This window comes from Myxocyprinus asiaticus, chromosome 39, assembly GCF_019703515.2.
Source record: "Myxocyprinus asiaticus isolate MX2 ecotype Aquarium Trade chromosome 39, UBuf_Myxa_2, whole genome shotgun sequence".
Classification (NCBI taxonomy): Eukaryota; Metazoa; Chordata; class Actinopteri; order Cypriniformes; family Catostomidae; genus Myxocyprinus; species Myxocyprinus asiaticus.
Window position 1 is genome coordinate 11,808,785 of NC_059382.1, and position 13,490 is coordinate 11,822,274.

Consider the following 13,490-nt stretch of genomic DNA (forward strand, 5'->3'; position numbering starts at 1 on the left):
GACCGCACGCAGAGCCTTAGATGCTCAGAGCAGCTCTTTGTCTGTTTTGGAGGACAGCAGAAGGGGAAAGCTGTCTCCAAGCAGAGGCTAACCCATTGGATTGTGGATGCCATTTCTCTTGCATACCAGTCTCAGGACTTGCCGTGCCCCTTGGGAGTCCGGGCGCACTCCACAAGGGTGTTGCGTCCTCCTGGGCACTGGAAAGGGGGGCCTCTCTAGCAGACATATGCAGAGCTATGTATTGGGCTACACCCAATACCTTTGTGAGGTTTTATAACCTACGCATAGATCCGGTTTCAACCTGAGTGTTACGCGGTAATAGCAGATAGACCGGGCGGCCGGTTGGGTGTACCGCTTGCATTGCGCCTTTCATCTTTTTTCAAATGTGATAATGTGCACCTTTTTGTCCACAACAGTTCTCCGTATCTGGTGAACCCCAGACACCTCTTTAATTCTTAAGCACTGTTCAGTGACGAACTCGGTGGAGGAGTAATGACACTAGGCCCAGTTCTCGTGGTATGCCCCTTTTCAGGTGAGCCCGTGTGCTCGGGCTCAGTGCTCCATGTGTGGTGATTCCCCCTTGGTAATCCCATATGATGAGTTTCCACTGTTTGGTTTCCCCTTAGGTGAACCCTGTGTTTCCCCTCACCAGAGCTTTCTCTGCCACTGTGGCTGTGTACCCTCATCCATATCATTCCATATGTGAACTTCCCCGTTGGTAAGTCCATGTGAGGTATTCTCCACATGTTAACCTCCCTCCGGTAGGATGTGGTCTCCATAGTGCTCTTCTTCCTGGAGAGGGAAGAGCACTTCCCAGCGCTATCCTAGAAAGTGCTCGGCAGGAAATTGCTTAACAGCAAATCAGGAAAGGCACCGCCGGTAGCCTAGTTGGGTAAGTGACTCCTTGCCCCCCCCCCCCCCCCCCCAACGGGACTAGGGAGATGCCTTACCTAACTCGCAGGAAGGTCACAACGTGGTTGAGCGCTTGCTGCAAGGCACGCAGCAGCTTGCCTGTGTCCACTCTTCTGTACCTCGTGACACGGTTCAGCGCCTGCGGCGTTTCCTATAGAAACCCCTAGTGTCACTACATCGACACAATGTCGAGTGTGTGACAGACAGGGAACATCTTGGTTACTGATGTAATCTCTGTTCCCTGATGGAGGGAACGAGACGTTGTGTCCCTCCTGCCGTGGCACTGAACCAGCCGATGACATGGCCGGGACTCTCTATCAGCTCCTCAGCATAAATCTGAATGAGTGTTGCATGCCTTCACCTTTTATACCCATATGTCCGGGTGCAGAGAGTGGCATGCAAATTCCACTCACCAATTCTCATTGGCCTCTTCTATTTTAAGCAAAGGTGATTGGGGCTCTCAAGATCGAACCCCTAGTGTCACTACATCGGCACAATGTCTCGTTCCAACAATGCTGCTGCATTGTTGAATGTGCATTTTTAATTCATAGCATTCAAATAATCATTTCAAATATAGTCCTATAGTACAAATTGGTTTTGTTTTGTTTTTTATTTTATGGAGAATTTTCTTGGCATTCTTTAAAAAAAAAAAAAAAAAACGTGTCAGGAAAAATCACAAATGAAATAAAGTCACAAATGACATGGCTTACTCTTGAAATGTTGCTGTTCAAGGCCAACATATTTACAAAGAGTGGAAAATGATGACATGTTGCAACATCACTTTGAAATTGTTGAAGTCAATGAAGAGAGGTTACTGAATAAAAGTTGTGGTTTTTAGATAGGACAGGGACAAGTTATTTGGAGGACGTCATTAACAGTAGAAGAGTTTTGCCTTAAAGCAAACTGCAAGAAGTCAAGTGTGTAGGAGTTAATTTGGAATTCTGTAGATGAATTCACCATGCACCAGGTCTACATCTCAGTGGCATATCATATTAATATATGGACTATTATTAGTAGTAGTATTTTAAATACTCCTTAATTAAAATTGTGGTGCCCTTTGTTGTTTTTTTATTTGAAGGCCAAGATCCTTTCTCTGTTTTAATTTCTTTCACATTTGCCCTATCTTTCTCTTTTCTCTTTTGTTTATCTTTAGAAAAACAGATATTGTACCATAAAAATGTAATGATGTGTGCCATTTCCCCATAGTCTTAATTTGCTACTTGTTTTTTTTTCTTCTTCTCTATTGCTGATGAGTGTATGCCCTTGTGAATGTGCCGTTGTTCGAAAACAGACCTATTCATAACTCAGTAAGGTCACAGAGGTCGTTAACAAAGCCTCTTGTGACATGCCAGTGTTGAGCAGGTATACTGCTTGAAAATTTGTGCATGTATGCATAAACAAAAGGGTTTATATGACATTCTTTTCAAATGATTTTACATAAACAGACAAAACCTCTATTCTGGCTGAAAACAGTTCCTCGACACATTTAATGAAGTGTGTGTGTGTGTGTGGGGGGGGGGGGGGTGTTGTAATTCAGTTCAGAAATTTAGTTCCTAAATCATAGACCATTTTTAATTCAGCATAAATTAATAATTAAGGATGAAAAATGATTTTTTTCTGATCCAAAGGAATTTCTTTTTTTTAGATTGACACAATACACAGGAAGAGCTCAAATAACTTGATCCTATTTATTATTTCCTGATTATTAAATGACTGTTATACCCAGGTGTTAGGGTGTCTCAAAATGATAAACCATAATATTTAAAATGTTTAGACCAAAACCATAAAATTATTTATGTATAAAACATTTGACACAGTGGACAGAATAAGCTTTATTGGGTTAGTCTCTCATTGGTCTCGAACAACTCCATATATCTATATGCCGCAAAAATAAAATAAAAACTGTTTTTTAGCATATTTCACTTGTACTGGCTTAATTATTTATCTGTTTGGTCAATAAGAGTTTTTCATAACTTATTAAATATATCAAATTGTCACAGTTACAAAATTTAGATAATCTGTAGGGTTACATAGATATTGTTCTTAATCATTTAACTGCACATGAAAAGGTAAAGATATAAATACCCTCCACTGAGAGCACCAAAGAATTATCAATCATAAATGTTTTTAGAAATGACATGTCAAAATATTTTAATAATAATTATTACAACAGGTGTTGTATTTTTTTATATTCTTCATTGGTAATATTACTCATTAAAACATAAATAATAAGTATAAGGCTTATTTAAAGGCTATGATATTTATATCAGAAAGTTCATACTCAGCTGAGCTAAAGGTGATTATGAAATTGATATTTAATTATCTCACATAAAATCTCCTGATACATTTACACACCAGGGAGATTATTATAATGTGTGCCAGGGACCAATAGTAATGATAATAACACTAATGCACAAATACACACATTTCCAGTCCCGCTTTGATTTAACCATAGCCTTTGAGTTTAGGTCCAGTCACAAGCTCTACAACCGCTTGACTATTTTTTTACACACTTTAAAACATAAAAAACATTTTTCTCATTTTGTTTCAAAAGAATTTAAAGGAACATTTGTCAACTATGAAAAAAGTTAAACCAGGTAAAAAATTATTGCAAAGAAATTTTCATCTCTTCAGGTGTTGATCATTTCACAATGGAGGACAAAACTGCATCACTGGGTTTTCTAAATGTTCTCATGAGATGTTTGTGCAGATATAAATTGGAATGCACTGGCACACCTAGTCAGTGACATGATTGAGCAGTTGAACAGAATGAGCAAAACTTCAGTAAGGAGGAGCAATATAGCTGGATTCTTCAAAGCAATAGGCCCACAGTTTAAACCGAACACATTTGTATACACTTCTAATTAGAGACAATATTTTTTGTGACTTTGTTTAAGCACTTTTATACACTTTGAATCATAAATGTCTTCTTACACTCAATTAGATTTTTTTTCTTTTTGTTTTCGTCTATTTTCCCCACACTGGCCCTACTGTGGCCCCCAGGTGTTCCCAAGAGGATTCCAACTTCAGTGATAGATGTCAGATGTCCCCGCCTTCTAAGCTGCGTCACAATCATAAGCCAACACCAATGCTGACATATCAATAGTTGCTCACTTCATTCAATAAGTCAGAGTCCACCTTTGAAGTGAGCCAAACGCGTCTTTTTACCGCGAACATCACTTCTCTTAGAGTGGCTGTGGATCTGTATGCCTACCTTCCACATAAACCCCTTTACGTAACCAGCTGTAATAGTGTGTGCGTCGTTTTTTCCGGGCCCAGACATTATGACAGGACTCATAATGTACAGAAATTAAATCCATAAAAGGTAACTGGAGCTGGTGCGTTTCCATGCAGGAAGACAAACAACCCGGGATCGGTTAATTTTTTCCAAAGTGACTAGAATAGTCTGGTTTGGTCGCGCTGTTGTAGGTGGGACAGACACAGTACGCAGAATTTCTAATCCGACTGCGATTTTTAGTATACGAGTTTACGAGTAGCGATAGTTAGACCGAAAGTGACTTTACCCGTGGCCTCTGTCTGAGTCCTACATAGTACATAGCATTTATAAACCTCATAATTATAAAGACCGCTTTTTATTCATAGAGTACACGCTCCAATTTTAATAAATTAATCTTTAAGGGGGCGTTCACACCTGCGCTGCACTCTTTTTCCATTATCGTGCTATTTATCTATTTGTTTATTTTTAAGCGTCTCGCACAGGAGCTCCGCGTTGTACCGACTGGTTAAAAAAAAAAAAAAAAAAAAAAAAAAAGGTCAGCTTCTTAAAACGCGTCTGGAGACACCTGCTATAAGTTGTTCTGCGTCTAGCATTTTGTGCGTGTGTGTGTGTGTGTGTGTGAACGATAAAGCAAATCGAGCAGAACTTTTCTTCTGCATTGCATTGTCTTTCTGTCACATCATTTTTTCGTTATTTTACAATTAACTCATGTTTTGTAAAGCCATTTAAATTACGTGCTCTTTTGAACACAGCAGCAAAACATTTAATTTCAATCAAATTTACTTATTATAAGTATATTACAGTTGTGAGCATATTATGAGCATAATATAAGACTTAGTTTCCAGCGTGAATGTGAATGCATGCCCTTGTGATTATTTCTAATTTTAGATGGACTGAATACCAAGTGCAAAGTTGCCATGAGTACTTTAAATGTCAGTTTTTCCCAAAATATCTCCATTGTGCACCCTGCATACTTTTTCATTAGTGGACTTTCAGGTATGGTCCTACCATACAGCAGGTATTACTATATTTTCCTGTTTATCATTTATTTTATTGCTGTAATTGGGAACTCGTTTGTCATTTCAATTATAGCTCTTGATCGGAGTCTGCACAGTCCAAAGTACATTGGTGTGTTCAACTTGGCCTTGGCTGACTTTGGTGGAACAAATGCACTTATACCTAACATGATGAAAACTTTTCTTTTTGATTCACAGTACATCACCTACAATGGCTGTTTGGTAAACATGTTTTTTGTTTACTTCTTCAATACAATACAGTGTGTCAGTCTTGTGGTCTTGGCATTTGATCGTTATATTGCAATTTGCTTGCCACTAAGATACCATGCCATTGTAAATAAAAAAGTTATGTTTTCAGTTTTCTCAGCAATGTGGATGCTTAGCACTTTTTTGGTGGGCATGACTGTGTCTTTAATTACCAGACTTTCGATCTGAAAATCCAATGTGATCGAAAGTTATTTTTGTGACCATGGGCCAATATATAAACTGGCATGTAACGACAATAGCATAAATTCATTTTTAGCAAAACTTAACACCGCTGTGTATTTTGCAGCACCATTGACGATATTGCTGTCATACCTTTGCATTTTCTTTGCCTTAAGTAAAATTACAACTTGGGAGGGGCGTATTAAAGCCCTGAAGACCTGTGTCTCTCACCTGTTGTTAGTCGGAATATGTTTCCTTCCCATTATCTGCACATACATTGCTGCAGTCATGTTTTCCCTCTCTCCTAATGCCAGGATCATCAGCACATCATTGGCATATACTGTTCCACCAATGCTAAATCCAATTATTTATGTTTTAAACACTGCTGAAGTTAAGGATTTCCTTCGAACAGTGTTTAAAAAGAAGTCTGCATTCATTGCCCATGGTATTACAGATTGACTCAAAAATTTATGAACAGGATACTCTATAGCTGGATACTGTATGTTCATCTGCAGTATTAGGGGTTGGCTTTATTCCAGTTTGAATAGATACTTTGAGAGATGCTATTTTATTTTAAATAAGCTAGATGCAGCATTACTTGTGTATTTGAATACATTTATTAATTAAAGAGAAAAATAATGACTGTAAGTGAGGCATAGTGGATCTTTTTCATTCCTATATTCATTCATTCATTCATTCATTCATTCATGCAATAATACTTGAATTACTAAGTGTATGCCCCACAAAACAAATAAATTAATCAATCATATTAATTTTAATGCTGCATACTATATATTATAATATAATGTATGTATACTAGCTATATATAAAACAGCTGTGTGGAGTGGTTACTTTTAGTTTTGCATGGCCTTCTATTGGGAATAATCAAGTCTTTTTCATTTCAAAGTGATTATATGAATGAACGCCTTATGTACCTTATGAAGATGACACTTATCTGTTCATCTATGAAATGGGGAAGTATAGGGAACACTGAACCCTCATGTTACAACAAAATTTTCCTAGTCCCAGTTTAAATACTGAAAGGTTCAAAATTAAACATCTTAACTTGCTGAAAAAAGTCTGTTATTTTTGCTTTTTTTTCCTTTGGGGGCTGGTGAAATACAGTATATGGGTAGACTATGGATTAGGTGTTGGCACAAGCATTAAATAAATAAGCTAAATAAACAGTTTATAGCCTATAAACTGAGACTTTGTGCCCTTTTGAGACAGAACCTGAAATTGCTCACACAGTTTTGATTTCTGCTACAAACCAGTAGACCCAGACACAGATTCTCTGAAGAGGCTCTGAATCAAAAATTAAGAAGTGTACATGCACACATGCTTTTGATTTATTCATGTATGTTGTTTTATTTGTGAATGGACAGAGTGACCAGTGATCATAGCACTTGTTATGTTGTTGTCGATATGAATATCCATTAATATCAGTCTATATGTTTCTTTGTGCCATTAAATCACTTTTTATGTAAATAAACAATAAAAGCTGTTTCAAAATGTTTAAAGCATCTTTGATTTTTCTTCCAAACAAAGTCTTATGATACAAGAAAATGTCTGCTTTAATTTTTTAAACGTCAAAAAGTCACTAATTATGCCTTGACCCAATCAGCAAGAAAAAAAGCATTTGTTTTATTTGTTTTGTTTAAAAAGTATTCAGTTTGTATCTTATGTGACAAAAGATATATTTTAGGAGATTGGCACGCTCTGAAAATATTCCAATGAGAGCATTCAGATGTACAGTACCAGTCAAAAGTCTGGACACACCTACTCATCCTTTATTACCATTTTCCACCTGCTTGAAAAATAGTAACATCATTAAGACTATGAAATAACACAAATGGAAATATCAGAAATATGTAGAGAGAAAAAAATTAAAACAACTGGCCATTCTCTCTGCCTTTCGTTGCATTTTTCCTTCACTATCCAGTCAACTCTTCCATTAAAAAATATATTTATATTTATAATTTACTATTTTTATTTGTCTTCAGAACTAACTTCAGTCATTTTAATGCTTAGATCAAGAGGATTTTAAGATCATGAAGAAACAAATTCAATGTGTCCAAACTTGACTTGTAGAATACCATATGGATGGACTCTGCTAGCCATGTCTGAGATAGTTTCCCCTTCTGTTTCACGTCTTGGTGATGTTAAGTTTAGTAAGGTCCTAAAACATCTTGAAAATATTGCCACAAGTGTTATTTTAGGATTGGTCTATTGCCAAGAGTGAGGAAATGCATATCGGCTTAAGTTAGTGGAAAGGATCTTTAAAATCAACAAAAACACCACACAAGAACTTAAATGTACTTGAATGAACTTGAAAAAGATATGTAGGCTAATTTTCCCATGTCAGATGGCTCCTCTTCCACATTCACGTTATCACAATACTCTTCATTTTGAAAAGTGGTTACAAAACATGGAGGTTGCGCAAGAAGATACTACTAATAGCAGAAAGTGTATCTCATTATAAATTTACATGTATGACATAGGCTACATTTGTCACACTTTTCACTGCTTGCTGAACAATCAAATTTTACAGGAATGTTTATCAACGGCATGGTGAAACACACACACGCACACAGAAGGCAAAATGAAAGTGGACCATAGAGATCTGGAGTCTCTCTTAATGAAATTTCCACAGAGATTATTTAGAAGTCTCCAGGACAAATCCCATAAGCATTATTCAGCTAATAATTTAGGTCAACACATTCCCATTGCTCTTTTTGCGTGCCTTGACATCTCCGCACAGTATTAATGAACTTTGAAAATGTTTTGGAGGATATGTTTTGTGAAAAATTAAAATATGCATTAAACAAAAATACAGTTCTATGTTTATTTCAACAAATTTAAAGTTCAGCAAAATGTTTCATTGTACCTCCTACTTTAAATGCATTAAGTACAATTAAAATGTACATATACATGTAAAGTATATGATATCAATAATAAATAATGGCTTTGTAGTGTAAGTACCATAATAAAATATGTACAGTATATACATTAATATATGCATCTTATTATACATCAGGCTTAAAATGCAACAATACATTTTAAACAATATGGGGTCCCTGCTCCATGCCAATCAAACAGACACTGTGCCATAAAAAGCACAAACTAGTGAGACTTGTTTCCCCAGTCTTCATCTACCTGTTTCTTTCTCTCTCTCTCTCTCTTATTCTCTCTCTCTCTCTCTCTCTCTCTCTCTCTCTCTCTCTCTCTGTCTCTCTGTCTCTCTGTCTCTCTCTCACTCACTCACACACACACACACACACACACACACACACACACACACACACACTTGAAGCTTTAGTATATCAATGAACCTCTAAAGTAAGAAGAAACAAAAAGAGAAAATGCCAATCAAATGTGAGTCCAGTTTCTATGGGGCCATAGCAACCCAATGGATAACAAAGGTATATAAGACCCACGCAGATCTTACATTTCCATGCTGACGTCTGGAAAACCACGAGATGAGATGCCAGAATGCAATTTTATCAACACTTCTGAGGCTGACCAAGTGACAGACCAAGAACCACCATCTGAAAAGAAGCCTTGTACTCCTTTTCGTATTTGAGAGAAGGACTTGTGGAATGTGGAATGACAGAGGACATTGAAGGATATTTATGTGATCAATGTAATTCAAAGTGAATTCACTGTTACAATCATTTTCATTTGGTTGGTTAGTTGGTCATTAATGTTATTATAAAGGTTAATTTGCTACACAGGACTATGTCATCTCAAAATATTTCAGCAAAAAACATTTCTGAATTTGTGATTTTGGGGTTTGAAACTGTGGAGCATAAACTGGCCATTGGAGTTGTTTTGCTGGTGGTGTATATTGTAGTGATGCTTGCTAACACTGCAAACATATGGTTTATTGCCAAGGATAAGCATTTGCACCAACCCATGTACATCTTCATTTGCAACCTGGCTTTGGTGGACATGATGTACAGCAGCAGTGCCTGTCCAAGTATGATAGGTGTCCTTATAGCTGGTTATAAAGCTATATACTATATCCCTTGTGTTCTTCAAATGTGTGCTTTCAATGTAGGTAGTGTTATGGAAATGTTTGCAATTGCCCTCATGGCATTGGATCGTTTGATTGCCATAAGCAATCCTTTACGTTACCACTCCATTTTAAACACCACTCGTACTGTTGTCATTTCTGTGTTGCTGTGGTTGGTCGCCGGTGCTATTTTGACTGTCATCCCAGCTACTGTGCTCCCTCTGCCCTTCTGTTCATCAAATATCCAGTACATTTTTTGTGAATATGCATCTCTCATCAGGGCCACTTGCGTAAACCCAAATCCATATTTTAATATGATATCCACTCTAAGCTTTGTACTGCTGTTTGGAACATTCAGTTTCATCTGTCTGTCCTATATAAGGATAATAATGGCTGTTATAAGAATGACCTCAAAAGGTGACAAGAAGAAAATGTTTCATACATGCTTTAGTCACTTAATAGTAATAGTTTGCTTTTATGCTCCGATGTTCATACGAATTGTCTTGACCCGGATTGGTGTGATTTTAACATTAGAGGAACGCAATGGCCTAATGGTAGGAGCCATTCTTGGCCCTTCTTTAGTAAATCCTTTCATATACTGTTTTAGAACCAAAGAGATCAGAAACAAAATATTTAGAATAATGTCAAAAATTGCACCTGATTAAAGAATTGATTAAGCACATGCATGATCAATAGATGATTTGTTCCTAGCTCTTTCTCACTGTCTCCCTCCCTGCAAAACACACACATGCACAAAATGAAACAGAATTTAAATGAGTACCATCTTGCGTAATCAATATAATGGAGGCCGTGACTGTAAGCAGTTGTCTTACAGGGAAGTTGTCTCAATGGGTAGTTTTTGAGTCAAAAGTCCAACTAAACTTTTTTCATCTAACAATGGTTTTGTGTATTGTTTTGAAAAACCAAAGTTAAAGCTTCTTTGAATTTAAATATTTTTATGAATTCTATCCTCCAAACTGTAAAATTCCAATATCATCATGTTTAACTGTTGGATAAACAAGTTTCACACTTCGCATATTCAGGTGAGGATCAATAATGAAAGTAGATTTTAACTAAAAGGTTGAACTGTGTTCTCAGGACAAGGGTATTTTTCCATAAATGTCAGATCTAATTCACATTCAGCTGATATTGTTTCATCCAAAGTATCTCACAGCATATTAACAGGAACAGTCCCTCTGAAGTAATCTAGGGGTTACATACCTAAATCAAGGGCGCAATGATAACACTTGAAGCAGTGTGTTGCAGTGATTTTATCAGAGTTAAGTGTGTTTAGAGTAGTCAGCTTTGTGTCGGTATTGTCTACTCCTCAGCCAGGGGGTCAACCCGGGCCCAGAGAATTCAACCAATGGCTTTGATATGCCGTTTTTTTTTTTTTTTTAGAAAAAGCCATTAAAAAATTATGTATATGACAGAGATGTAATTGGAACCACTGGAATGTTTTACAATCAATAAAATTCTCAGCATAGTCCTTATCCTTTTGTTGCTCTGTTTGAAAAATGTCAGATTCTTACATTTCCGCTCATATCTAAATATAGTAATAAAACATTCAGATGAGTTCTTGATTAGAAATTAGCATGTTTATTTTACACAGAGAAAAATGGAATTCATGTCTTTGTTTATTCTTCTGGTAGGCCTGAAAATTCAGTTTCTTTTGGTTTGTCTGCTTTCCTATTTGTTTTCATTTGATTTGAATGATTCATTTAATTTTCTTTGTCTGATAAACTGTTCAGCACTTATTTGCCAAACATTGAATTATCATTTTGGCATTTTGGCAAGCAATTAAACTAACTTTAATTTTTATTCATTTATGTATCTTTAGCACACTGTATATACATTGTGAAGTTAATGACCTTAGTACATATGTGCTTTGAATCTGTCAATCTGCATTGCAGACATTGTTTCTTGTCTATTCCTGCCATCTAGAGGGCATGTGAGAGTATGCATCTTCATGATTTCACACTGCAATATCCAATGAATTGCACTGCATTCTACTGTATATCAGTGTGCTTTATAATAGTTGTTTTTATGATTCAGTGTTCATATGAGCAGTCAATTTCAACACTGAATATGCTAACAATTGTTTCTGTGCACCAGGTGCCAGAAAAGGACCATATATTCCTATTTTAAACATGTACTATAGAATAAAAAGTATATCTGTATACTTTATGCACTGTAAAAAGTGGAAAGGCGGTAAGGTGATATTTCTACCTGGTCTGACCTTTAATAAAATTACTTCTGTAAGTGTAACCTCAGTACTCATCTCAATTCAGTCATATAACATCAGGGCCGGAAATAAGATGTGATCTTTGGAGCACATCGAATTTTAGGGTGGGCAAGTAGTCTTTTCATTGGACCATTGGTCCCGGCCACATAATAATTTTGTCTCAATGAAACCTGTCAATTTTGTACCACATGAATTACTGTACATTTTAGGTTACTTTACTTTTTTTTTTTTTTTACAATGTGAGTACTGCTTTAATGTGTTGCTATTGGGCTGTGTTTCTCTTATTTTAAAAGGTCGGACAAAGTTTAACTTACTTGACTGATTTTCTTTGCACAGTTGGTCTTACAGTGACCTCTGAATTTGAAGTAAAAATAACTTATTTTTTAATTAACTTTAAATGTTTGTGAATGTCTGAATTAAACATCTAGATATATGCAGATTCACAAATATATATATATATATATTATTTTTTATTTATTTATTTATATATTTATTTTTATTAATTTTTTTTTTTTTTTTTTTTGTCCAGTTCACTTAAACTGATGTCAAAGGACAAGAATTAAGTGAATATGAAAATGATGATGCATCTAGGCCTTGAGAGCAAACCACTCTGTGCAAACTTGTAGTACAAGCATTTATGACATTTTGTTTACACTCAGGAGAGGATTAAAAATGCATACATACAAAATGAAAACAATGCAATTTCATACAGAATGCATTTAAAAACATTAAAAGAAATAATTTACAAGTTTATTCTGCTTAACGTGGCTTCTAAATATGAAGCGATACCTTTAAAGTTTAAAGTATCTTCTGAATAAATGAAATTCTTTTTAAAAATTTGCCTAATTGTTAATTATCTGTTGTGCCACTTTTGGCTTTCCCAGAAGCTTAACTACCTTTTCTCGCAGCTCATCAGTCTTTAAGCTGTAGATAATGGGGTTCAGCATTGGAGGGAGGGTAACATACACAGCTGTAAAGAGATCAAAATACTGAACTAATTGCAGGTTCCTTAGTACATATGCGGGGGTGACAGGGATGTAAAAGAGCAGGACTAGCAGCAGGTGAGTAAGACGTGTAAAAGGCCTTCCAGCACTGTGTTATGGATGCGATCCTCAGCACAGTGACCACCGCAATCACAGCAAAGTGGCCAGTGTCTTAGCAGTAGCCAGGGTCCTGTTGTAAGAAGTGTCTGCACAAGCCAAACTGTAGACTGGTCCATGCTCACAGCAGCAGCAGCTTTGCACCTCTCAAGAGCCACAGTATGGGAGCATGGCAGTCAGATAGACTGAGAAAATCTCCAGCAGAATACCAGAGATGAAATCCCAGCTATTATGAGCCCCATTCTCAGGTTAGTGTTTATAGTTGGGTAACTCAGGGGCCAACAGATCGCAATCAAGTGGTCATATGCCAGAAGAGCAAGGGAGAAAGATTCCATGTCACCAAAAAAAAAAAAAGAAATGCATGAAAAACATTTGGGAAAATCATGCTTCAAAGGAGAGATGGTTCTGGTTGAACACAAAGACGGGCACTATTTGAGGGATAATAACACTGTTAATTGAAATGTTGACAAGTTTACACACAGCAAGGTACTTGGGGTTCTGTAGGCTGGAATTCATGAGTACAACCAAGCAAGGTGAT

The 13,490-nt window shown here is 36.5% G+C and overlaps 1 protein-coding gene and 2 pseudogenes across 1 annotated transcript; 2 read left to right on the forward strand and 1 right to left on the reverse strand.

Moving 5' to 3' along the window:
- Positions 1-5,067: 5,067 nt before the first annotated feature.
- Positions 5,068-6,051, forward strand: LOC127429652 (olfactory receptor 1-like; annotated as a pseudogene).
- Positions 6,052-9,330: 3,279 nt separating this feature from the next.
- Positions 9,331-10,272, forward strand: LOC127429653 (olfactory receptor-like protein OLF3). The gene has a single exon (XM_051678769.1). It carries the CDS (start codon positions 9,331-9,333, stop codon positions 10,270-10,272), a length of 942 nt encoding a protein of 313 aa, XP_051534729.1.
- A 2,422-nt stretch (positions 10,273-12,694) lies between these two features.
- Positions 12,695-13,287, reverse strand: LOC127429654 (olfactory receptor 6N1-like; annotated as a pseudogene).
- Between the last annotated feature and the right edge of the window lie 203 nt (positions 13,288-13,490).